This window comes from Trachypithecus francoisi, unplaced genomic scaffold, assembly GCF_009764315.1.
Source record: "Trachypithecus francoisi isolate TF-2019V2 unplaced genomic scaffold, Tfra_2.0 Lachesis_group5, whole genome shotgun sequence".
Classification (NCBI taxonomy): domain Eukaryota; kingdom Metazoa; phylum Chordata; class Mammalia; order Primates; family Cercopithecidae; genus Trachypithecus; species Trachypithecus francoisi.
In genome coordinates, this window is record NW_022681470.1 from 85,877,619 (window position 1) to 85,904,433 (window position 26,815).

The 26,815-nt window shown below is 50.6% G+C and overlaps 1 protein-coding gene across 7 annotated transcripts; it reads left to right on the forward strand.

Moving 5' to 3' along the window:
• The first annotated feature begins 1,365 nt into the window (after window positions 1-1,365).
• Window positions 1,366-26,815, forward strand: IBA57 (iron-sulfur cluster assembly factor IBA57). Of its 7 annotated transcripts, XR_004434181.1 has the most exons (6): window positions 1,366-1,893; window positions 9,838-10,178; window positions 10,271-10,439; window positions 19,054-19,143; window positions 21,441-21,522; window positions 26,474-26,815. XR_004434181.1 is itself a non-coding variant. In XM_033198796.1 (5 exons), the coding sequence occupies exons 1-5, from the start codon at window positions 1,553-1,555 to the stop codon at window positions 26,499-26,501; spliced, it is 969 nt and encodes a 322-aa protein (XP_033054687.1). In that variant the 5' UTR covers window positions 1,366-1,552; the 3' UTR covers window positions 26,502-26,815. The 7 variants fall into 7 exon arrangements, 5 of the variants coding, with proteins under 5 accessions (XP_033054687.1, XP_033054686.1, XP_033054688.1 ...); XM_033198796.1 differs by lacking the exon at window positions 21,441-21,522; XR_004434182.1 differs by lacking the exon at window positions 19,054-19,143 and having other exon boundaries at window positions 1,371-1,893.

Genomic DNA, 26,815 nt, shown 5'->3' on the forward strand with positions numbered 1-26,815 from the left:
CTTTGAGTTGAGGGCTATGGAGAGGGGAATGCAACAGGGTGCATGGGCCCATGGAGGCCAGAGAGACAGGGATGGCTTGGACTAGGGCAGACTCTAGGGCTGAAGGCTGCTGGGGCCACCGTGTAGATGCATCACCTACTACCAGGGAAAGTGGCCACTGTACAGGGCTGCTCAGCAGGGGGCATGGGACATCACTCCTCAAGAAAGCAGTGGGGTGGATATGTCATAGCAGTGTGCAGTTCCTGCCTAAATTGTCCTCTGTGAGTTCAGCTGTGAAGAGAAGATGAGAATCACTGGAAGGACGTCCTGCAGGACAGGTTGGGCTCCGTGGGAGCCTGGAGTCCTGCACTAAAAGAGGACTATAGACACATGATGGGGGTGACCCTGGCCTGAAAAAAGTGGAAGTTACCAAGGATGTGATTGGAAGCTGTGATTGTGTCTCGTCATGTCACATTGATTAGGGGTGTGGAGGGCTTGTGGGCTGGATGGTGCCTGTCCTTATCCGTGGAGTCACTTGGGGATGGAGTCTCCTGCCACCTGCAGCTGATGTCCCAATTGTCCAGCAAATAAAGAAAAAATGACACAACAATCACATGTGGACAGCTGGCGAACTAGTAGGTACCCTTATAAAAAGAGGAAGCGGCCAAGCGCGGTAGCTCACGCCTGTAATCCCAGCATTTTGGGAGGCCGAAGCCAGTCAATCACTTGAGCCCAGGAGTTCAAGACCAGCCTGGACAACATGGGGAGACCGTTTCTACAAAACAAATACAAAAATTAGCTGGCCTGGTGGCTCGCGCCTGTAGTTCCAGTTACTCAAGAAGCTGAGGCGGGAGGATTGCTTGAGTTCCGGAGCTTGAGATCAGCCTGGGCAATGTAACCAAGACCCTGTCTTCACACACACACAAAAAAAGCTGACACATGCTAGACCGTGGATGGACTTTGAGAATACTATGCTGAGTTAAATAAGCCGTCGCAAAGGACAAATCCCGTAGGATTCTACTCCTGTGAAGTCCCTAGAGGAGGCTCATGGAACCAGAGAGTACAATGGGGCTGGGAAGTGGGTGTTTAACGGGGAGTTTCAGGTTGGGAGGATGAAGAAGTTCTCGAGATTGGTGGCGGTGCCCGACACGGGTGGGTGAAAGCGAGGCATGCCACCGAATGGGACACAGGAAGGCGCTTAAGAGGTGGGCAGAAATCTCGTTACCTACCGAGGGTGGAGCCTGCGTGCTAACGGATAGGCCGAGCCCCCCGCCCCGAAACACACCCCGCGCACGATGCTCCGCCCCCCACGCATGCCCCACCCACCCAGCAGCCAAGCTCGCTCCGCCCGCCCCTTCCAGTCCGGGCGGACCTGCTCCTCACGCACGCACGCTCTGTTGGCCCCGACTCGCACTGCTCCGCCCCTCAAGCACGCACGTTTCGTTCACCCCTCACGCACGCACTCTGCGCCCGCCCCTTCCCGCCTCCCTCCGGCGGCCGCCGCCAGGGGCCGCTGTGGCACCCGCCCCTCCTGCTTCCTTGGGCCCTTCCCGCTGCCGCACTCTTGTCCAAGATGGCGGCCGCGGCGCTGCTTCGAGGCGCGGCTCCGGGACGCGGCAGCCCGGCCTGGCGCTGGTGGCTGCGCGCGGCCCCAAGGTGCCGCCTGGCCCACAGCTTCCGCAGTCCTGGTGGCGACCCAACGGCCGGAGCGACCTGGGCCTGCTTCCGGCTGGATGGGCGCACCCTGTTGCGCGTGCGCGGCCCCGACGCGGCGCCCTTCCTGCTAGGGCTGCTGACCAATGAACTGCCGCTTCCGGGTCCCGCTGCCTGGGGGGCCCCGCCTCCTGCGTGCGCGGGCTACGCCCACTTCCTGAACGTGCAGGGCCGGACACTCTATGATGTTATCTTGTACGGGTGAGCGCGTGCTGGGAGGGCGCTTGGGGGCGGGCACCCAGGGGAAAGGCGGGCGTCCGGGGCCTGCAGAAGGCGTGGGAGGTGGGCACCCGGGGAGGGCCGGGATGGTGTGGAAGTTCAAGGGAGGGTGGGCCAGCGACTGGCACTCAGGGTCAGGCACCCAGGAGATTCCGCTTGGGATAGACACCCAGGGGAAGCTCACCCAGGGCCCAGCACCCAGAGGAGGACTCGGCTCGACACCCAGGGATGGTTCAGCGACTCATCCAGGGGAGGTCTGGGTGCCCGCCTACCATATCAGAGCAGAGGCGTCTCTCGGTGGGCACCTCTCACGTGGGCCACCTAGTGACCCTTCTCCCTCCGCAGGGACAAGGGGTTCAAGGCCCCCGCCTGGTGGCAGAGCTGTGTTTCTGAGTGACAGCTTGTGGTGACACTCGTGGGTTCTGTTTACCTTGTGTTTCCCTGTGTCCTCTCCCAGATCTCACCACAGCTGGTGACATTGGCATTTGGTTCTGTCATCTGTGCTGATATCACGACTGTCGGTGATGTTCATGCCGGGTCAGGGCCGTGACAGCTTACAGCGTGGGGTTTCCCTTGCCCAGCTTCTAGGGACCTGGATCCCTGAAACCTCCACCGGGTGAAGTGGATCTGGCTCGCGGCCACCTGCCTGCTCTCTCTCTTGTTCTTGTACTCTTCAGCTTACTCCTGTGTTTTGGTTTCAGGGGATGGACACCTTTTTAATGACTTCCTGAGCTACGTGGGGTGAATTTTTGGACTCATTGTGTCCAATGATATCCTGGCTGGGTGTGAAAATCTAGCTTGGAAATTGTCACCGAGAATGTTCACGTCACAACTTTGTTTTCTCGCTGCCAGCTTTTCTGAGAAGTCTAGTGCCGTTCTTATTTGTATGTGAACTGTGTTTTTCTCTGGAAGCTTTTCGAAACTTTTCTTTATCTTTGATGTTGTGAAATGTCATGCTGATGTATCTTGGTTTGGTCTTTTTCCATAGCACATTGCTGGGCACTTAGTGCGCTCTTTAAATCTAGAACCGGAGTTGGTGAAATATGGCCCTTAGGTCAGACCCAGCCCATTACCTGTATTTATAATAAAATTCTCTGGGAACCCCGCCCATTGGATTCCATGTGGTCTGGGGCTGCTTTTTTTTTTTTTTGAGACAGAGTTTTGCTTTTGTTGTCCAGGTGGAGTGCAATGGCACAATCTTGGCTCACTGCAACCTCTGCCTCCAGGGTTCAAGAGATTCTCCCGCCTCAGCCTCCTGAGTAACTGGGACTACAGGTGCCTGCCACCATGCCTGGCTAATTTTTGTATTTTTAGTAGAGACAGAGTTTCACCATATTGGCCAGACTGGTTTCAAACTCCTGACCTCAGGTGATCCACTCGCCTCGGCCTCCCAAAGTGGTGGGATTGCAGGCGTGAGCCACTGCACCCGGCCTGGGGCAGCTTTTGCCTAGAGTGGCAGAGTTGTGGCATGAGTGTGGCCCTCAAGCCTAAGTTATTCACTGGCCCTTTACAGAAAAAGTGTGCCCACCCTAGCTCAATAGGCTTAAATCTTCATGTCCCAGTTCAGAGATGTAGTCATCATTGTCTGTCTTATGTATTCATTACGTTTTGTTTAGCTACTTTAATTTCTTCATCTTAAGAACTACAGTCTTTGATTATCTTGAGCCTTCTATGTCAGTACTTGCTGTTCACGTTAGCCTTACAATGATGTTGTTTTTGGTCCCCAGATTCCCTTCCATATTTCTATAGTCCTCTTTTATCCTTTTCCCTTTGAGTCCTAGTTCCATTGAATTCCTATTCTTAATAAGTGTTCTATGGTATAAAGTACAGCTGACTTTGCACTGCGTAGATCACCTATATATGGATTTTCCTTCACCTCTGCCACCCTGAGACGGCAAGACCAACCCTTCCTCTCCTTCCTCCTTCTCAGCGTACTCAACATGGAGACCATGAGGATGAAGACATTTATGGTGATCCATTTCCATTTAGTGAAAAGGAACTGCATTTCCTCTTCCTTAGGATTTTATTCCTGGGATTTGTAGCTTACCATATTGTAATACAGTATATAATAGCATAAAACATAGAAAATATGTACAACTTGACTGTGTATGTTATACATAAGGCTTTCAGTTAACAGGAATCTGTTAGTAATTAAGGCTTTGGGGAGTCAAAGCTTAAAGGTGGGTTTTCAACTGTGTGGGGACCAGTGCCCCTAGCCCTTGCATAGTTCAAGGGTCAACTGTCTGTCCTTTCTGAGTCTCAGGGTTTTTTCCTCTTCATCCTTTCTTGCCTGGTCTAGAGCTTGTCTGTAGATTTTTGGGCCCCAGCTCCCCTTACCAAGCATATGCTTGGTGGCTCTTCTGTGGCTTTCTATTTGCTCTCATTGTAGGGGTCTCTGTCCTCAAGGTCTGCAGGAGGAGTTAATTTTCTTCGCTTGTGCTGGGTGTCTGGTGTGTCCGCCACTGTTCTGAGTGCTGAGGGCACTGGAGGTGGCTCAGCTCAGCACTAAAGGGTGATATCATCCACCTCTGGTCTCGCTTCTGAGATGTGACACAAAGTCACAGGCCAGGGAACTCCACTCTGAGAGGTTGGGTGGGGCGGGACCATCCTCCATGGGATTCAGCATCCGTGTAATAATACTTGAAACCCTCTAGCTTCAGTTCTGTTGGAGTTCATGGCCCTGTTTCGCCTCAGCCATCAGAAGAAGGACATGACAAGGTCACCTCCTCAACTGGCTCCCCAGGGGTGGTGGGCGACAGGTGTCCAGATGCCACCCCTCCCAGCTCTGTGTCATGGGTGGGCTTAGGGCTGCGCTCATTGGGCACATTTAGTTCAGTTCATGAGGTTACACTCTTTTCCTTGTCGGGCTGCTGTTGGTTGTTGACCTCTCTGTGGTTTGCTCTCTCTGGTCACTCCTCTGGGGAGAGGGCAGCCTACAGGTCAGGGGCCACCTCTCCCTAGAAGCCTCCGTGTGTTCCTGCTTCTCTGGTCATTCCCTGCCCATCATTCCTCTGTGGGTTTTTTCTGACTGTAGGATTTTTTATTTCAACTCTGATACTTGCTAATATATCATCCTGAGCCATTGCTTCCTTAAAGCCCCCTATTCTTGTTTCCTGAATGTAGTGCCTTCTTTCAGATGAAGCTATAGTTTTTTGGTTGTTGTCTTTTAATAGGAGTTGCTTTTTATAGCAGTTTTAGGTTCTCAGCAAAACAGCAGAATGTGCAGAGATTTCCCATATTACCCCACAACTTCCCCTATCGTCAACATCCCCCACCAAAGTGCTGTTTTCGCCGCAATTGATGAACCTCTGTTGACGTACCATCATCACTTGGAGTGCATAGTTTTCATGAGGGTCACTCTTGGCTTGGTGCATTCATGAGTTAGGCAAATGTATGATGACACATGTCCACCATTGTAGCATCACATACAGTAGTGTCACTGCCCTGAAATCCTCTGTTCCCTGCCCATCCATCCATCTCCCATAACTCCTGGCCACCACTGATGTTTTCAGTGTCTCCATAGTTTCACACTTTCCAGAATGTCCTGTAGTTGGACTCATGCATCTGTAGCCTCTTCACATTGGCGTCCTTCACTTAGTAATATGCATTTAGATTCCTCCATGTTTTTTCATAGCTTGACAGCTAATTTTTTTTTTTTTTTTTTTTTTTTAAGACGGACTCTCGCTCTGTCGCCCAGGCTGGAGTGCAGTGGCTGGATCTCGGCTCACTGCAAGCTCCGCCTCCTGGGTTTACGCCATTCTCCTGCCTCAGCCTCCCGAGTAGCTGGGACTACAGGCGCCTGCCACCACACCCGGCTAGTTTTTTGTATTTTTTTAATAGAAACGGGATTTCACCGTGTTAGCCAGGATGGTCTCGATCTCCTGACCTTGTGATCTGCCTGTCTCGGCCTCCCAAAGTGTTGGGATTACAGGCTTGAGCCACCGCACCCGGCATTTTTGTTGTTGTTGTTTTTAGATGGAACCTTGCTTTGTCGCCCAGGCTGGAGTGCAGTGGCACGGTTGTAGCTCACTGTACCTTCAAACTCCTGGACTCAAGTGATCCTCCCACCTCAGCCTCCCAAGTAGCCAGGACTACAGGTAGTTGAGATCTCACTATGTTGCTCGGGCTGGTCTTGAACTCCTGGGCTCAGGCGAGTCTCCTGCCTCAGCTTTGCAAAGTGTTGGGATTGCAGGCATGAGCCACCGTGTCTGGCCTCCTTGGAGTCCTTTTCTATCAGTTGGTTTTGATCTCTCTTCATGTAGGAGACAGAGAGAGGCTATAGGGTCATGTCGCAGGTAGGATTGTGGTCCAGTGCCCTTGCTGTGATCTGGCCAGGGCAAGGATATGGACTCAGTGCAGGGCTCAGCAGGCGCAAGAGTGTCAGAGCTGTGGCCTTGTGTCTGTCCAGCACTGAGGGGCAGGAGAGACTTGTTAGGCCTCTGGTGGCCTGGGAAGGAGGAAGGAGAGAGAAGGGAAGGAGTCAGGCCGGGCCCCAGGGCAGTGTTTTCCTGAACATGACTGGAAACTCTTGAGTCTGATGGCCAGGTGACCCTTTCTCTCAGTTGGCCGGGCCAGAGCTACCCCTGACCTCCCTCCACTTCCTGCACCCTTACTCCCACCAGGGCTTCTGGGCTCAGCAAACAAAAGCACAAGACACCCAGGTCCATCTCAGACGAGCAACGGATGATCTGTAGGTACATCCTGTGCGGTATTTGGGGTACACTAAAAAAAGTCATTGGTCGTTGATGTGAAATTCTGATTTAACCAGGTGCCCTGTATTTTCCCTGGCAACCCTGTCCCCTGCGCCCTTCAGCGGTATCTGGAAATATTTTTGGTTGTCATGATGGGGTGGGGTACAGGCAAGGGGTGCTGCTCAGCATCTGGACAGCCCCCACCATGGAGAATGATGAGGCTGAGAAAGCTCCCCAGGCCAGGGCTCTCCTTTGCAGCTAGTCTCCTGGCAGTCTTCAGGTGTGGCAGGGGTTGGGGTGGGCCTGGGGGTCATGTCCCAGCTCAGTTGGTCCTGAGAAGCTGCTTGGTAGACAGTCACCGGCACAGAGGGCTGGAAAGTGCCCTTGACCCCAGAACCTGGGTCCTGTGAGGACATCCACCCTGTGGGAGGCCAGGGAGTGCTCAGCAGATGGGGGCAGCAGGGGATTTCAGCATGGGTGGGAGTTCCAGCCAAGGCAGGCAGCTGAGCCAGCCCCACCTCAGAGTGCAGGGGCCCTCAGCTTAATCTTCTCTGGGCTCCACTCTCGACTGATGGACCCATGGGGCACCCTGGCCCCACCTTGCCTGTCCTGCCCCAGCTCCTGCCCTTGCCCTGTAGGACTCTGCGGCCTCCCCTGTGCCTGTGTGCCCAGCTTACTAGACCCTGGACCTGTGGTCCCTCAGCTCCACTCTAGTCCCCTTACTTTGTCCCTCTACTCTGCCTGGTGCTGCTCAGCTCCTCCCTGCCTGTCCAGTGCCCAGCACCCGGTGCCCATGACCTCACGTCTGTCCCTCCGCTCGGGTCCCCTGCTCACCTGTGTTTTAGTCCATCTTTGTCTGCTGACCCTAATATAGACTTTAAAAATACAAATACGCATGCACGTGGTTAAAAACTTGCTGATGTCAGATGGCTGGGATGAAAGGACTGCCTGCTGTCTTCCCTCTTGTGCTCGGACACCTCTGCAGGGGAAGCTCCTTGTTTTGTTTTTGTTTTTGTTTTTCCACTTCTTATTTTGAAATACTTATAGATTCGCAGGAAGTTGCAAAAAAAAAAAAAAAACCTGTGGGAGGAGATTGCACAGACCCCTCCCCAGTTCCCCTGATTGCACACACAGGGCACATCTAGGGTTTCCAGATTTGTGTGTCTTACTTTGTGCTTGTGTGCATGCATGTGTATAACTGCGATTTTCTAACGTGCGAATACCTGTGGCCATGATCAGGCCCATGTGGCTTCCTACTCCTGTCCCTGAATGGGCACCCCCAACACCCCGAAACCTGTTCTCCAGCTGTAAAATTGTGTCATTTCAGGAATGTCATAGATGGATGCACCAGCCTGTTATTTTTTGGCCTTACCCTTTTCCCTCACCATAGTGCCGTCAGATCCACCCACTTCTGTCCATCTCCGGCTCCCTGTTCTTGCTGAGAAGTCCCCTGTCGTGTGGTGGCACCTTGATTCTCTCCTTTTGGCCGTTACTAGTAGAGCTGGCTGCTGTGAGCTTTCACTGCAGCAGGTTTTGTGTGAGCTTCAGTGTTCATTTCTCAGTGATCCATGCTCGGGAGTGAGAGAGCCAGGTCACAGGGTAGTTGCTTGTTTGGTATTGTGAGGACTTGCACCCTGTCTTCCAGAGGGGCACCCGTTTTGCCTCCACACCAGCAGCATGCCAGTGACCTCGTTTCTCCTCGTGCTGGCCAGTGTTTGGGTTCGCCACTGTGTTTGTCTGGGACACATTGCCTGTGTTTCCCTGGTGGTGTGGTGACCTTTTCGCACCACACCTGCGGCTGCCCCTCTGTGCTGTCCTTGCTGTTCCTCCCATCATCTTAGCCCCACATGTGTAAATGACGTATGTTCCCCTCCCTTGCCAGTGTTGTTTTTGATGTCGTGTGACCACTGTCCTGGAGGGCGGGCCAGCTCCACTGGCTGTCACAGCTGGCTATGCCCACCCTCCCTGCATCAGGGTCCTCAGTGAGACCTGTGCCCACTGGTTCTGGGTGATGAGTGTGAACATTCTCTGTGGCTGCTGGCACGTGGGCATGACCACAGGGTAGAGTGAGACAGCAGAGATGAGGGCAGCAGGCCCCTGCTTGGCACGTGAAGCTCTGGGCAGCTGGCAAGGACTGAGCCCTCTCCTGGCTGGAAGGGGCTGGGCCACCAGCTTGTGGGTTCCTCTCTGGCAGGCCCTCTGGGGGTCTTATTACCTCCGTCTCAGCTCTCACCGGTCTGTGAAGCCTTGTGCAGTCCACACCTGCAATCAACCCTAGCCATGTAGGTGGCTGCACCCGAGGTGTCTCCACTTAGTGCCCCCCACCTGACATGCCCCACACTGCCCGGGCCTCTCCTCTCCCCACCATCCATCTGGTCAGGGGTCATTCGTGTGGTGCCTGCCCAAATCCTCTGAGGAGGGCTGCCTGGAGTGCAGGTCAGAATGGCTCTGGGGTAGGGTTCTGAGACTTGACTTGGGGAGGCAGGTGGTGGACATGGGCAGAGTGGTCCTCAGGCATGTTGTACCTCCCTGACCTCCTCCTGGGCTCCTCACTCCTCCCTCTTGCCCACCTGAGGACCGTTGGGCTCCTCGATGGCTTCCCTGGGCTGGAACAGGCAGGTCTGGTTCTCAGTGGCTGTGCATACCGTTCGTCTGCGGGACCCTGCCCGTCCCTGCTCCCGCATCCAGTGGACTCTTGTCATTTCTTCCCTAGGCTCTGGGACTACTCCAGACGATGCCCTTGGGCAGGCTATTGTAGTTCTACCAGTCCCTGGGCAAACGGGGTCTGTCTGCGCTGGCCCCTGTGAGCTTGTCTCTGCCTGCTTAGAGGAGAGCTCTGGAGGCGCAGCTCCGCGCGGCTGTGGGCAGGGATCTCCATGCGCTGGTCCAGGTGTGCCCTGCCTGGCCTGATGTGCATTGTCTGCACGTATCCTCGCATTGCTGTGGGCGTGGTACTCTGCGCTGGTCTCCGTGGTGCTGGCATCTAGCTGTGATGCGCGCCTTGGGAGGTGCTGCGAGGTGTGGCTATGGGCGTGGCTCGCTGTGGGCGTGGCTCCCTGCTTGTGGTGACCCAGGCGCTTACCTTGAAGGTGCAGTCCCTTGTGGCTGAGGGCAGGGCTCCTTTCATTGGTCCACGGTGTACTCCTCTGCCCTGGTAAGGCGAGCTCCGTCATGCAGCCCTTTCTGGCCCACGCATTTGGTGAGCTGGCATGCACCCCTGCCTCTCTCCCTGCAGGCTCCAGGAACACTCGGAGGAGGTGTCTGGCTTTCTCCTGGAGTGTGACAGCTCCGTGCAGGGTGCGCTGCAGAAGCACCTCGCGCTGTACAGGATCCGGCGGAAGGTCTCGGTGGAGCTGCACCCGGAGCTGCGAGTGTGGGCGGTGTTGCCCAGTTCCCCTGAGGCTTGCGGGAATACACCGCTGCAGCAGAGTGCAGGGGCTGCTGTCATCCTCATCCGCGACCCGCGAACAGCATGCATGGGGTGGCGGCTCCTCACCCAGGACGAAGGCCCAGCCGTGGTGTCGGGGGGCCGGCTCGGGGACCTGTGGGATTATCACCAGCACCGATACCTGCAAGGTATGGGCAGGGTGGGCGCGCAGGACTGGGTTGCACGGGTGGGGCTAGACGATGTTCAGTTCTCGCTGGTTTCCCTCCTCCGATCCCTGCAGGCGTTCCTGAGGGGGTCGGAGACTTGCCTCCTGGGGTGGCCTTGCCGCTGGAGTCCAACCTGGCCTTCATGAACGGCGTGAGCTTCACCAAAGGCTGCTACATCGGCCAGGAGCTGACAGCCCGCACCCACCACATGGGCGTCATCCGCAAGCGCCTCTTCCCTGTCAGGTTCTTGGACCCCCTTCCTGCCAGTGGCATCACCCCCGGTGCCACGGTGCTGACTGCATCAGGACAGACTGTGGGCAAGTTCAGGGCCGGCCAGGGCAACGTGGGGCTGGCCCTGCTGTGGTCAGAGAAGATCAAGGGTCCTCTGCACATCAGAGCCTCTGAGGGTGCTCAGGTGGCCTTAGTTGCATCTGTGCCAGACTGGTGGCCTACGGTCTCCAAGTAGCCCGGAACCTTGGCTGGTGCAGGCTGATGGGGAGGCTGGGACCTGGGGCCTCTGTCCTCTGTCGGGGGTCTTCCCATTTCATCTGTCTGCTGTGCCTACTGGGTGGGAGCCCTGGTTCCCATCTGGGAAAGTCCCCCTGCCTGGCTCCGCCCATGCTCAAGGGCCCCAGGGCCCCAGGCACGTGGGTTGTTTTCTCGCTGGGCTTCCTGTGGCCCCAGAGGAGCCCACTGTGTGAGTGCTGAGCTCCAGGTGGCGCCGGGCCCCAATTGTGGCTCCACACAGGGTTGTCTGGGAGGATGGGACAGTGTCTCTGGCCAGCACTGGCAGCTTCTGTGCCTTGCACCCCACTCTGCCCAGCATGAGCCTCATGGGGGCTTGGTCCCTGTGCCTGAAAGCTGGGCAGTGTCCAGGGTCTGCAGGCTGGGGCTCGGGCTTTGGGAGTTGTTTCACCGTGCTTGTTTCCAGCATGTCTCAGGGTGGGCTTGTGCGTGGTCTAGAGGGGTCTGGGACATTGGATCAGGTGGCATGTGGGTTTCTGTGCGTGGAGGAGCACACAGGGCTGAGCCACCAGGTATCCCATGCTGGAGGCTTGTGGAAGGCTGTGCCCATTGCCCATGTTTCCCCACCTCTGTTCCTCCTCAGAGCCCTCCAGGAGCGTGGGGTGGGGCCAGCACAGGGCTCCGGAACCAGCAGGGCAGAGTTCTGCATGTGTGTGCTGGGTTTCGGCATAGCCTGTGTTTGCAGTGAGAGTGACTTGCTGTCAGTTGTGGGGTGCAGCCTCCTCTTCACCCACTGGCTTCCCCCTTCCCACTGAAGTGTGAGCTCCATGTTTCAGGGCATCTATTAAAGAGTGAGCCACAAGCAGCCCCTTGGGAGCTCTGGTTTCATTTGGGGGAGAGGGAGGCGGGGGCTTAGTTTCTGGGATCTGGCTGACTGGACCCCGGGAACAGCTGTCCCTTGAGAATGCCTAGACCTACCAGATGAAGCACTTGGCATGGCTGCAGGCCAGCAGGGGAGGCCTCAGAGGCCCAGGCTGGGTGTGTGGGTGCCGAGTCTGCAAAGGACAGCCCCATGGCTGTGAGCTGTCGGCTGCAGGGCACAGGGCCTGGGGCGCAGGCATTTGGGCCACCAAGCTGGACCTTCGGGCGGTCACGGAGGGCCAAGCAGGCAGGGAGCCTGTGCAGCCATCCTAGAGGGCCACAGGTGCTCCCTAGAAATCTTCAGCCATGGCGGTTTTGGGGCCGGGGTCTAAAGGCAGCTCTGAGCTGCAGTGTAGTTTGCCATCACCCCGGAGAAGGGTGTAGAGTGGATGCACAGGAGGAAGTGGCTGCAGCTGAAGGGAAGAGGAAGGCTGTCCAGTCCCACCTGCTGTGGTAAGCTCTCCTGTGGGCAAGGAAACAACTAGGTGGCTCTAACCCCTGGGGTCCTGAGAGCTGGTGGCCTTCAGCCCCTCTTGGACAGGTCATGCTCTGGAAGCCCCCAGTGCAGGATGGATTCCAGACCAGTATCCCTGCAACCTTTCCAGCCCCACCGGCTGCTGCTTTAAACTGGCATGGAGACATTTGATCAGCTTCCCGGCCAGTTTTCTCTCCAGCTCAGCCAGGAGTGGGTGCCTGTGGCCCGTGTCACCAAGAGCTGGTGTCTCCTGCATGAGGGGCATGCACCCCTGGAATGAGGGTCTGTGCCTCAAGCTCAAAGTGCCCTGGCTCCCTCATCTGCCTGAGGTTGCCTGGCGTTCCCAGCAGGACCTCCTTGAGTGCTGCAGCATCTGGGAGCATCCTAGCCTGTCCCATGGGTGTGGCCGGGGGGTGAGCCAGGAAGGAAGCACACCACTCCAGAGTGAGGTGCTGCCTGAGCCATCCTGTGCCCCCTCAGTGTCTTCAGGTCTCTGCAGGTGTCAGGATCTCAAAATACTTGGTTCATATCAAACACATTCCGTGTTCTTCTGTGTCCTTTCTTTTTTTTTTTTGAGATGGAGTCCTGCTCTGTTGCCCAGGCTGGAGTGCAGTGGCACGATCTCGGCTCACTGCAAGCTCCGCCTCCCAGGTTCCAGTGATTTTCCTGCCTCAGCCTCCTGGGTAGCTGGGACTACAGGCACATGCCCCATGCCTGGCTAATTTTTGTATTTTTAGTAGTGACAGGGTTTCACCATGTTGGCCAGGATGGTCTCGATTACAGGCGTGAGGACTGTGCCCGGCCTTTTCTGTGTCTTTAAAAAGGAAAGTATCAGTCAACAAAAGAGCTCCTCTGTCATACAAACCAAATCAGTTTTCACGAAAATGTCCTTAATCCTCTCAGAAAGGCCTGGCCTTTAGGACCTTGGAAGCAGGCCCTAAAGCGCATCAGCAGGGTCAGAGCTTTGCGTTCAGGAACACTGGGATTTGCTGAGAGCTGGTGCAGCCGCTCCAAAACTGCATACTGCTCTTCTGTCTGCTTTAGTTTGTGTTGTAAAAACATAAGAAGTTAGCGCGCGCATGTGTGTGTGTGTATGTGAATTCAAGGCATAAGGTACAGTTGTGTTATGTGGGTATAGTGCATGGTGGTGCAGTCTGGGCTTCTTACCTTCACCTCTCCTGCCACCCCTCATTAGAGTCCCTCATGTCCGCCTTCTACCTTCTACTTTCTGAGCCCACATTGCCTGTTGGGCAGCTCCTGCTTATGAGTCAGGACATGTGGTGTTTGACTCTGTTTCTGAGTTGTTTTACTTAACACAGTGTATAGTGCATCTTTAAGAAAGCATGCTTTTATTTTCTTTTCAAAGCCAGATAAGGTTGGGTATGGTGGCTCATGCCAGTGATCTTTGGGAGGCTGAGGCAGGAGGATTGCTTGAGCCCAGGAGTTTGAGAGCAGCCTGGGCAACATATCAAGACTCTGTCTCTTAAAAAGAAAAAAAAGTTAGCCAGGCATGGTGGAGCCCAGGAGGTTGAGGCTGCAGTGAGCTGTGATTGTGCCACTGCACTCCAGCCTGGGCAACAGAGCAAGACCCTGTCTTAAAACAAAGAAAGAATAAAAAAGAAGAGAAGTTGCAGTTGGTAGTATTTCCATAGCCCAGCAGACAGTGTAGAAACTGTGAGAAACCCACCTCCAAATCAGGCCTTTGGTAGAAAACATCCTAAGAAGTATACGTTCATTGTAAAATCATCATCATCATCATCATCTTCTAATCCGCAAGGAGACAAGCTCCCTGTTCTGTGTTCTTGTATGAGACGGTCAGTCAAGTGCAGCCTGAGAGGAGAGGCAGGAGCCCAGGAGAGCTTCTGCCAGACCTTTCCTGGCGCTTCCCCAGGAAATGCAAGGTAGGGCAGGTGTGCGGCCGGCGAGCTGGAGTGATTTCCATGGGCTCCAAGCTGTAGAAGTGGTCCCTGGCTGCCTGAGTGCTCTGGCTAGATAGAGGTGGGCTCTGGACTGATGAGGTTGCATCACAGAGGTGTGTACCCAGCTGGGCCCTTATCTGTAAGGATTGGCTGGTCTGGGAGGGGCAATCTCCCAGCCAGAAGGTGGAATTTTTTTTTTTTTTTTTTTTTAAATGAGACTGCCATAAAACAGAGAAAGTTTTTTTTTTTTTTTTTTTTTTTAAAGTTATCAAAACATCCTAAGGTACAGGAAAGAAATTGTAAACACACACACACACACACACACACACACACACAGTACCATAAACAAGGCCCAGCAGAAAGACATACAGAAGTACACACACCAATATTCTGATCCTAGAGTAAGCAGACACATCACATGGAATGAGGATGTTTAATATATTTAAAGATATTATGCACAGGAAGCACGAGACTATAAAAATGATCAAGCAGATTAAAAAGAGAACTTGTTGAAATAAAAATAGAATGTTCTAAAAAATAATCCATGGTGTGTTTCCTGAAGAGTTGGGAACTATTTGAAGAAATGACCCCAAAGTGCAGCACAGAAAGAGAGCTGGAAAATATAAGATGGGATAAGAGACAAGAAGACGGAGAATTTAGTATGGCATCCGCAATTTACGAGTAATTCCAGAAGGAGGGGAAAGAGAATATGGGGTGGAGGCAAGTATTCAGAGAAATACGGCTGAGAACTTTCCCAAACTGACAGGAGCCCCTGCTCCTTAGGTTCTGGAATTCAGTGGCTCCCAAGCAGCATAGTTAAGAAGCTCTACCAAACAGTCATGTCTTGGTGAAAGTACAGAACCTCATGACAGAGATCTTGAAAGAAAGCAGAAAAGAAAGAGATTATCTGGAAAAAAGAAAATAAGTGGTTTATTAAAAGCAACAGTGGAAGCCAGAAAGAAAGTAAATAGTATCTTCAAAGTCCTGGGAGAAAATAGTGATAGCCTAGAATTGTGTACCCAGAAAAATCCATCTTTCAAGAATGAGGAGCCAGGCACAGTGGCTCGTGTCTGTATTCCCAGCACTTTGGGAGACTGAGGCAGGTGGATCACCTGAGGTCTGAAGTTCAAGACCAGCCTGACCAACATGGTGAAACCCTGTCTCTACTAAAAACACAAAAATTAGCTGGGCATGGTGGCATATGCCTGTAATCCCAGCTACTCGGGAGGCTGAGGCAGGAGAATCGCTTGAACGCAGGAGGCAGAGGTTGCAGTGAGCCAAGATTATGCCATTGCACTCCAGTCTGGGCAATAGAATGAGACTCTGTCTCAAAAAAGAAAAAAAAGAGAACTAAAGGCATTTTCATACCAGGAAACCACCCTCGCTCCTGAGTTTGCTGCCAGCAGAGCCTAAAGCGTCTAAGGCATGTCTGGGCTTCTGGCAAGGGATCCTGTGGGGAAGCTGGTGATGGAAGAATGAATAGGCAGGAGGGTAGATTTGTGGGCATGTCTAAAACACCACATCTAGAAGCTTCTACTTAGAATGCCTACTTTTGGAGTTTATAAAAAAGATGCCACATGTGAGTTGTGAGAGAGGTGCGCAAACCTACAGTGTTCTATAGTCCTTCTACTGGTCGGAAGGAGGGCGTGGACACTGACTTCAGCATCTGTTACTAGGCTTATCAAAGTTTTCAGATAATCTCTAAAAGAATGGAAATGTATCTTCCAAACTATAGAGGGAAGACCATGGAATTTAAAAGCCAGTCCTTCAAGGAGAAACGAACAAACTCACAATTGTAGTTGGGAGGTTTTTTTTCTTTTTTTGAGACAGGGTCTCACTCTTGCCCAGGCTGAAGTGGAGTGGCATAAACACAGCTCACTACAGCCTCAACCTCCTGGGCTCAGGCGATCCTCCTGCCTCAGCCTCGTGAGTAGCAGGAACTACAGGTGTGAGTCATCACACTCGACTAATTTTTTCTTTTCTTTTTTTAACTTTTTGTAGAAATGGGGGTCTCACTACATTGCCCAGGCTGGTCTTGAATTTCTGGGCGCAGGTGATCTTCCCACCTCCACCTCCTGAGTAGCTGGGACCACAGGGGCATGCTAATTTTAAAAATTTTTTGTTTTTAAATGCTGGTCTTCAACTCCTGTCCGCAAGTAGCTGGGATTCGGGCATGAGGCACTGTGCCAACTTCATGTTGAAATTGAATTGCCATTCTAACAGTGTTAAGAGATGAGGCCTGTAAGAGGTGATTGGGCTCTGAGGGCTCCACTCTCAAGGGTGGAGTTAATGTTATGAAAGGGTGAGTTTAGCCCACTTGTGTCTCTCTTGCCCTCCAGTGTTCAAAGCACCATCTTGGAGGCAGAATTCCCAAGTCTGCCAGTTCCTGAACCTTGGACTTTCCGATCTCCAGAACTGTGAGCCAATAAACTTCTGTTCCTTATAAATGAGTCAGCCTCAGGTATTCTCTTGTAGCAGCACAAATGAAGGCAGACACTTCCTTTACCAATCCCATGGGAGGCCCACTCCTGTGAGCTGCCTCCAGCTCCCCAGGCCACAGACTCCATCAGACGTCACCTGGAGCTGTCCCTGTCTCATCTGGAAGCTCTCCCACTCCTCTGCCAGCCTGGGCATCTCCACCCAATATGAGTGATGGTGGCTGATTCCCTTGCTTTAGCAATCTGGGAATAAGGAGTGTTTGCCTGTTCTCATTCAGGGGTCTCTGCATCTCCATACTTGCACAGATTGTGTGTACATACATTTTCCAGTCTTTCTGGTAAACCCCTGGGGTGGAACTCTGGGCCACAGGGCAGGAAAGCTCAGTGTTGCTAGGAACTGCCAGACATTTTCCCAGAATGAGTGCAGCATTTACATTCCCACCAGAAATGTGCCGGGTTTCTGTCGTCCTGCGTCCTCGACAGCACTTGGTGCTGTCGGTCTTCTTAGTTTCCATTTAGAGATTTAGTGTTTAAGTTTTGAACATCTTGGGTGAACGCCTTGATTTGGGAAAAGTGAGGAGAAGGGTCTGTCTGGCTATGGGCTGTGGAGACCCAGGGCAGTGCTCCATGTGCCAACCCTGGGGCAGGGAGCCCAAGCTAGGACTGTGACTGGGCTGTGGTCACCCGGCCATCTCCAGTGTCCCCATCTTTCATTTCCCTGGCAATGATGCTAGCTTAGTTTGTGCACACTGGCATTTGTGGGAGAAATGAAGGATTACTTAATACATTTTGTTTTATGTCAGACTCTCACAGTGAGAAGTTCTCAGGGACAATAATAGCAGGGGATCCTGCTGAAAAAAAACTGGGAGATGGCTGAGCTCTGGTCCATCTTTCATTGATTCATTCATTTCTTCATTCATTCAACCATGTATTGAATGCTTACAGCCAATGAAAATAAAATACACGGTATATTTTATTGCTACGGGCTCTATGGTGAAAAATGAAGCAGGAAAGCTGGACGGGATTTGTGTGGTGGGGACAGGGTGTGTGTGGTGGGGACTGTGTGCGGTGGGGACAGGGTGTGTGTGGTGGGGGCCGGGTGTGTGGTGGGGACAGGGTGTTTGCGGTGGAGACGGGGTGTAGTGGGGACTGTGTGTGGTGGGGACAGGGTGAGTGTGGTGGGGACGGGGCGTGTGTGGTGGGGATGGGGTGAGTGTGGTGGGGACGGGGTGTGTGTGGTGGGGACAGGGTGTGGTGGGGATGGGTTGTGTATGGTGGGGACGGGGTGTGTGTGGCGGACGGGGTGTGTGTGTGGGGGACAGAGTGTGTGGGGGGGACAGGGTGTGTGGTGGGGACAGGGTGTGTGGTGGGTGGAGTGTTTGAGGTGGAGACAGGGATGGGGCGTATGAGGGCACTGGAGGTATGGATAGCGGTTGGATGCCCAGCTCGGGGTAGGCAGAATGTCATTGGTATTTTGATAGGGATTGCATCGAATCTGTAAATTGTTTGGGCCAGTACTGTCATGTTAGCAATATTAATTCTTCCAATCCATCATCAGGGAATATCTTCCCATTATTTGGTATCCCCTTCAGTTTCTTTCGTCAGTGTTTTATAGTTTTCCTTGTATAGATCTTTCACTTTGGTAAAATCAGTTCCTAGGTATGTTATGTTCTTTGTAGCTGTTATTATCCATGGGATTGTTTTCTTGATTTCTTTTTCAGATTGTTTGCTGTTGGCCATGCTTCATGTGGAGATAATTTTTGTATAAGGTGCAAGGTTTAGGCTGAGGTTCACTTTTTCCCTTTTGTGACTGTTTAGTTGCTCTGGCACCATTTGTTGAAAGGGCTGCCCTTCTCCACTGCATTGGAGCTGCACCTTTACAGAAAGGAATCGGTCTTGCATATTTGAGGGGGCTTTTTCTGGCCTCTATTCTGTCCCATTGATGTGTGTGTCAGTCCTTCAGTGGATGCCACACTGCCCTGTTTCTGTGGCTGTGTACGGTAGAAAGACTCACCAGCAGGTACAGCAATTCCTCCCACTTCCTTCTTTTCTTTCAAAATGATTTTAGCTGCTGGGGGTGGTGGTGGCTCACACCTGTAACCCCAGCATTTTGGGAGGCTGAGGCAGGTAGATTGCTTGAGCCCAGGAGTTCAAGAGCAGCCTGGCCAACATAGTGAGACCCCATCTCTACAAAAAGAATACAACAAAAACAATAAAAATTCGCCTGGCATGGTGGCAAACACCTGTAGTCCCAGCTTCTTAGGAGGCTGAGGTGGGAGAATCGCTTGAGCCTGGGAGGTCAAGGCTGCAGTGAGCCAAGATTGCGCCACTACACTCCAGCTTGGGTGACAGAGTGAGACCCTGCCTCAGGAAAAACAAACAAAAAACCTAGAAACAAAAAAATAAATAGTTTTAGCAACTGCTGTGCCTGTGCCTTTCCATATAAGTTCTAGAAGTAGCTTGTCTATATCCATGAAAACCCTTGCTGGAATTGTGATAGGAATTGAATTAAGTGTGTAGATCCTTTTGGGGAGCACTGGCTTATTCTGTGAAATGGGCGGTAGTCATGGCCCCTCGTGGCTCCCGTGTGGCCCCGGTGGAATCCCAAGATTCATGACACGGTCTTCCTTTTCTTTTAGGCTTCGATTCTTGAAGTGCTACCAGATAGGCAGCATCCCTATGGGGTCCTTGCCAACAGAGCCCCTCTGTGACCATATTTTGGTCTTTAGGTAAGAAAAGACTGGGGCTGTGTGGCCGTAGCTGAACTGGAGTGCCACAGGGCTTCAACAACTCTCAGGACGTCCTCTGGATCCCTGTGGCCTATGTCCTGGCCACGTGCCCCAGAGTTGGTCCTCATGCCTCATGGCGCTGCTTATTATTTCTGCATTGGGAGAGCCAACCTGTGGGGCCCAGGCAGTGTGGGCATGATCACCCAGCATTCAGATCAGGGACAATAACAGGCATGGCCATGGTCCAGCAGAGGACCAACAGTTACAGCTGGGAGAATTAATTTAATGTGAACCCTGACCTTCCTCCCCTGACCCTTCTGAGAAATCTCAGAGCAGCGTCTTCTGAACCAGTGGCTTCTCTGGTTCATTTTGCTGTGATACAACAGGATGGGCTTCCCGGGCATGAGTCCCGGACGTGTGTCCCAGGCATTTGGCTGCATTTCTGAGGCTGTGGTCACCAGGGAGCAGCCACGTTCTCTTGACGAGTCCCTGCAAGTCAGAGCCCAGCTTTGTAGTCCCAGCTCACTTGGGGTCACTTGAGGTGGCCTCTGGGTAGGGACACCCCAGTGCCCTTGAGAATGGAGCCCTCTGTGTCCAATAGTGACCATGGGGTGGCATTGAACAGAGGTGTGTCCCATGTGCCTGGCTGGAATGCAGGAAGAAGGGTTCTCAGAATTGATGAAATATGAGAAATGAATTTAAAAAATTTTTATTTTAAAAATTATGGTGAAATACACACAAAAAGTACCCTTTTAAACCATGTTTAAGTGTCTCATTCAGTGGTATTCAGTACATTCACGTGGCTGTGCAGCCACCACCCATCTCTAGACCTCCTTTGTCTTCCCAGCCTGAAACTGTTCCCATCAAACGCCAACTCCCCATACCCTCCTTAGCCCCTGGAACCACCATTCTCTCTTCTGCCCCGTGACTGTGACGACTCCAGGGGCCTCTTATGAGTGGAATCGCATGGGATTTGTCCTTTTGTGTCTGCTGCATTTCAGTCAGCATGTTGTTGTTATAGCCTGTGTCACCATCTCCTTCCTTTTCAAGTATTCCATCATGTGGATGGCCCGGATTGTGTTTATCCATTCATCTGTGGGTAAACACGTGGGTTATTTCCACCTTTGGTTACTGTGAATAGTGGTGCTGTAAACATGGGTGTGTAAATATCTCTTCAAGACCCTGCTTTCCATTCTTCTGGGCAAGGCTGGGCATGTTGGCTCACACGTGTAATCCCAATGCTTTGGGAGGCTGAGATGGGCAGACCACTTGAGGCCAGGAGTTTGAGACCAGCCCAGGCAGCATAGTAAGACCCCCAGCACTAGAAAAATAAAATGAAATTCCTCTGGGTATCTATCCAGAAGTGGAATGGCTGGATTATGTGGGAGTTTTGTGTGTCATTTTTTGAGGAACCTCCATCCTGTTTTTCATGATAGCTGCAGCATTTTACATTCCCAGCAACAGTGTACAAGCATTCCCGTTTCTCCACATCCTTGTCAACACTTGTTATTTTCTGCTTTTGGATGCTGAACATCCTAATGGATGTGAGGTAATTTCTCTTTTATTTTATTTTATTTTATTATTATTACTCTTTTGAGCCTGGATCTCACACTATCGCCCAGGCTGGAGTGCAACCTCTGCCTCCCAGGTTCCTGCCTCAGCCTCCCGACTATCTGGGATTACAGGCGTGCACCACCATGCCTGGCTAATTTTTGTATTTTTAGTAGAGACGGGGTTTCACCATGTGGCCAGGCTGTTCTCAAACTTCTGAGCTCAAGCTCACCTGCCTCAGCCTCCCAAAGTGTTGGTATTACAGGCGTGAGCCACTGTGCCCGGCCTGGTACAAGGTAATTTCTCATTGTGGTTTGATTTGCATTTCTCTAGTTATTATGTTGAGCACCTTCCCATGTACTTTTTGGTTGGTTGTGTGTTTTCTCTGAAGAAGTGTTTATTTGAGTCGTTTGCCCGTTTTGAGATCAGATTGCGTGTCATTTTGTTTATCCATTCATCTGATGCCTGGGCTGCTTCCACCTCGTGTCCATTGTGAGAAGTGCTGCTCACATCACCTGGGTGGACAGACAGTTCATTCTGTTTTCAAGCAGTCACTGACAGTGTTGCAACTGGCCCTCCTCACAGCGTCGCAACGTACTTGAGGCCAAATCCAACCAGCCCAGGAAGGACCCCCGGGTGGGGGCCCATAGGGTGCTGGGTCTACAGTCTTCCACTGTGGGTCAGGGCAGGGGTACTGTTCAGAAACTGTCCTTAGCGGAAGGAAAATGACGCTTTTTTCCCTGCAGGCCCCAGTAAGCATTCTGCTGCAGAGAATGGAGGGCTGGCTGAGCCTGGGTGGGCTGTCCCACTGCGAGGGGATTCCAAGAGGTGAGGGTTTGCATTCCTCCTGCGGACACACAGCCTGCGGGCACACAGCCTGCGGGCACGTGGCCTGTGGACACATGGCCTGCGGCCCGGGTGCCAGGTGGACGCGTCAGCAGAGGCGTTTCTTGGATTTAATGTCCCGACTGGGAATGGGTTGAGCCCCCTCTGTGTATTGGCCACACCTATTCCTTTCCTGTCGCAGGCCTTTCCAAGTCCCTTGTCCGTCTTGCTGATTTTGTAGGCATTATCTGTGTATCCTTGTCAATTCTATGTATTGCCTGTATTTTCTGTCAGTGTGAGGCTTGTCTTTCACTTTCTTTAATGGTGTCTTTTGGGACAGGAGTTTTTAATTCCAATGCAGTGAACTTTTATTTATTTTTCTAAAGGTTTGTGCTTTTTGTGCCTTGCTTAAAAATTCCTTCCCCGCCCTGATCTCATGATACTCACTTCTAAGACTTCTGTAGTTATACCTTTCTATGAATGAATGAATGAATGAATGAGAGGGTATCGCTCTGTCACCCAGGTTGGAGTGCAGTGGCGTGATTATGGCTCACTGCAGCCTTAAATTCCTGGGGTCAAGCAATTCTCCCACCTCAGCCACCCAAGTAGCTGGGACCACAGGCATTGCACCACCATGCCTGGCTAATTTTTGTAGTTTTTGTAGAGACGGGGGTTCACCATGTTGTCTAGGTTGATCTTGAACTCTTGGGCACAAGCAATCTGCCTGCCTTAGCCTCCCAGAGAGCTGGGATTCTAGGTGTGAGCCACGGCGCCTGGGCTGGACCTTTCTTCTGTAGATTTTTGATCTACTTGGGGTTGGTGTCCCTGTATGGTGTGATGTGGTTTTCTGGTTGACATAACTAGCTGCCCTAACACCATTCACTGAGAGTTCATCTTTCCCCACTGATCCAGGGTGCCACTCTGTTCAGATTCCATGCGTTCACCTGTGTGAGTTTGTTTCTGGACTTCTCATTCTGCTCCACCCTGTCTGTCTACTTTTGTGCTTATACCGTGATGTCTTAATTACTGTACCATGAGGATCGTTCTTAGTAACTGGCATAATGCTGTCACAAGCTAAGGTCTTCTTCAAATAACATCTTGACTTATCTGTGAATTTTAGAGTCATATTTTTTACAGTCTGTTTACACACATACTCATGCACACATACAATAGCATTTTGGTCAGCATTGCATTAAATGTGTAGGTCAAGTTGGGGAGAACTGACATCTTTGTGTTACTGAGTTTTCAAGTCTAAAAACAGTGCATATCTCTCTGCTTATTTATGCCCACTTTAATTCTACAAAGTTTGTATAATTTTTCTGAAGTCTTTATATATCTTTTGTTAAATGTATTTATTTAAAATAATTTTAATATGTGGCAAAAGGCATCCTTGCAAAATTACATTTATCTAATTTTTTGTTACTGATGTTTAGAAGTAAATTTGCTAAACTTTAAATGTTCTTAGTAATTATTTTCTATATAGGTAGCTTCGGGCTTTTACTTTAGACAATCATCTGATCTTAAATTAATGACAGTTTTGTTTGTTTCTGGTAATCTGTAAATGTTTAGTTTTTTTCCCATTCCTTTCTCTGATGAGTCAGGTTAAATGGGGGTGCTGGTGCCTCACTCGGCTCTTGATCTTAAAGGAAAGTTCATCATTGTTTTTCCACTTGGTCTGGTGGTTGTTGACATTTCTTGGTAGGTCCTCTTTTTGAGGTTGAGAAGGTTGTTGTAACTGGAAATCCTAGTTTGCTAAGAATTTTTTTTTTTAAATCACAAATGGTTGTTGAAGTTTATCAGTTTTGGGAAGTATGAATTGAAATGATGATTATGTTTTTTGAGGAACTTGTCCATATCACCTGTTTTCAAATTTACTTTTACAAATTTGATACAGTTTGGATCTGTGTTCCCACTAAATCTTACATTGAAATGTAGTTCCCAGTGTTGGAGGCGGGGCCTGGTAGGAGGTGTTTGGATCATGAGGGCAAATCTCTTTAACACCTAGCTTTGATCCTCTGGAGTCCTGCATCCTTGAGACAACCCCACACTCATGATGGAGTGAGAATGACAAAGGCAAACAATACCTCAACATCACCATGGAAACCACTGGGACCTCGGGAGTCATAAGAGGGCCCCAGGGACCCACAAGCTGCTGGGATCACACTTTGAGAACCACAGCTCTGCTGTTCTGATCAGCTCCTTTTACTTGGGCTCTGTTTAAGATTTTGTTTTAAAGTAGGATTCAGGAATCAGGCTGAAAAGTTCAGGATGAAGGGGGATGCCTGAATCCTAGGCCTGCTGCTCAGTAAGTGTTTGAGGCTGCTCCTGTCCTCCACTCAGCTGGGACCTGTTATTTTTTAACTGCAAATGAGATGTGTATTTGTTGAATAAAACTTAACAGTACAGAAGCACATGGAGTAAAAAGCCTGTCCATTTTCCATATTCTTGAAGGTCACCATGGTCAGCAGTCTGTGCTCACTTCCAAATGCCTCTGTGCGTGCAGACACAGATGTCTCTACTCACACACTTATATCCACACACACCACCTTCAAGTGGCCCTTTTCCCATCTTAGCTGGGGTTGCACCCTCGATGTTCTGCAGCTTGCCTTTCCATGTTGGGTACAGTTGTCATGATGGTGAATTTTACGTGTCAGCTTCACTGGGCCACAGGGTGCCCAAACATTTGGTCATACATCATTTCGGGTATATCTGTGAGGATGTTTCTGGAAGAAATTAGCATTTGAGTCAGTGACTGGGTAAAGCAGATTGGTTTTTCAGAGTTGGGTGGGCCTCGTCTAATCAGTTGAAAACCTGAATAGAACAGAAAGGCTGAGTAAGATGGAACTCCTCCTGCCCGAATGTTTTGAGCTGGGGCATTGATTGGTCTTTTCCTGCCTTTGGACACAAACTGAGACATTGGCTCTTCGTGGGTCTTGAGCCTGCTGACTTTTGGGCTAGAATGGTACCGTGGGCTGCCTGGGTCTTCAGCCTGCTGACTGCAGATCTTAGGACTTCTCAGCCTCCATAGTCATGTGAGCCAGTTCCTTATAATCACTCAGTCTATCAGTCTGTCATCTATCTATCAATATCTATCAGTCATCCATCTCCATCCATGTATCCAATCTATCTAGATCCATCTATCAGTCTTCTGTACCTACCTGTCAATCATCTATTTATCATATCTATCCATCCATCCATCTCATGTATCATGTATCTTACTGGTTCATACAGAACCAGTGAGAGACACTTATATCTGTCTCCTGTTGTTTCTGTTTCTCTGGAGAATCCGGACTAATACAGGTGTCATCCCCGATCAGTGCATGAGGGTCCACTGCATTTTTTTCTGTGATTGCACCCACCTTTGACAGACCTGTCCTGTGATTCATTTGATTCTTCCCTTGGTGATTGAGTTTGTTGCCAGTTTTTTTTTTTTTTTTGCCACCATCAGCTGTCTTGAATATTCTGTTTTTAAAAACCTTATTTTGTAGAGACAGAGTCTCCCCATGTTGCCCAGGATGGTCTGGAACTCCTGGCCTTATGCAATCCTCCTGCCTCAGACTCCCAAAGTGCTGGGATTACAGGCATGAGCCACTGTGCCTGGCCTTGAATATTCTTGTATCTGTATCATAGTGCATGGGTAAGAATTTCTATAAGTCACCTGTGTAGCAGACATCTTTTTCAACATTTGTTTTTGATATCTTTTGTTGGATAGTCATTTTACATTTTAATGTAATTAAATTTATTTTTTTTCCTTATTTGGGATGTGTGCTTTTTTGGTGTGTCTTGAAGAAATACTTTCTTGAAAATGTTCACAATTGTATTCTATAAGTGTTTGTTTTACTTTTTTTTTTTCAGTAGAGTTTTAAAATTTATCTCAGCTTAATTTTAAAAAATTCCATACCCTACTCCCCCCACAGACCCTGGCAACCATCAGTCTACTTTCTGTTTTTACGGATTTACATATTCTGGATATTTCATATAAATGGAACCATACATATAGCCTTTTGTGTCTGGCTTCTTTCACTGAGCATCATGTTTTCAAGGTTCATCCATTTTATAGCATGGATCAATAGTTCATTCACATCTGTGGCTGACTAATATTCCATTGCATGAATATACCATATCTTGTTTATCCATTTGTCTGTTGACAGACATTTGGGTTGTTTTCATCTGTTGACTATTGTAAATCATGCTGCTGTGGACAAGCAAGCATGTATAAATTTTTGTGTGGACATATGTTTCAATTCTCTTGGGTATTTATCAAGCAGTAGAAATGATGGATTATATGGCAACTCCATGTTTAATCAGCTTGAGTTTTGTGTATGGCATTGTATTTATTTCCTAGGTCTGTTGTAATAAATAACCACAAATTGAATGACTTAAAGCAATAGACTTTATTCTTCCATAGAGGTCCCAAATCAAGGTGTGGGAAGGGTCATTGTTCCTCCAGAGGTTCCAGGAGACGATCCTTCCTTGCCTCTTCTGACTCTCAGTGGCTCCAGGTGCCCCTAGGCTTGTGACCACATCCCTCCAGTCTCTGCCTCTGTCTTCACATGGCCACTCTCTTCCTGTGTGTCTCTTCATTGTCTCATCTCTGTGTATGTCTGTCTCTGGGACTAAATTTCTCCTTCTCATGAGGACACCAGTGGTTGGATTAGGGCCCACCCTGAGGACAGCATCTTAACTTGATTGCATCTGCATAGCTCCCTGTCCCATCCACAGGTTCTGGGAATGAGGAGTTCAACATACCTTTTTGGGAGGATACCAGTCAACCCATGATAAATGTGAAGTAGTACTCCAGTTTTATTTCTTTTTAGAAGAAATAAAGAACAGCTTCCTGTGTAGGTTCTTAGCACATTCGAGGGTCAATGCTTAGAGAGTAGAGACTGTTTCTTGCTGGGACCATTTTCTCTGCACATTTTCCTTAATGGCCCTGTTCTCTTGACTCTTCTAGATGGGCTAGCCCTGGCGCTGGCTGTTGAAGAGCTAGCAGTGGCCACATGGAAGCCCTGGACAGCTTAGTGGTGTGCCCTACAAATGACTCTGTCCAGGGCGTCCCCCAGCACAGCAGTGGGACAAGAAGACAATGACGGGATGTTGCATGAACTGACCCTCAGAACCTGGTATCCAGGAGAATGAACATGAATTGGGATCTTGAAGTTCTTCAGAAAGATCAGAGTGAGCAGTGGCCCTGAGTCACTCTGTAGCAGTCATGACAGTGAGAAGAGCCACTCTCTAACCATGATGGAATTGCAAGATTGCCAAATTAAGTCACCCAGTTAATTGTGGCCCTTAA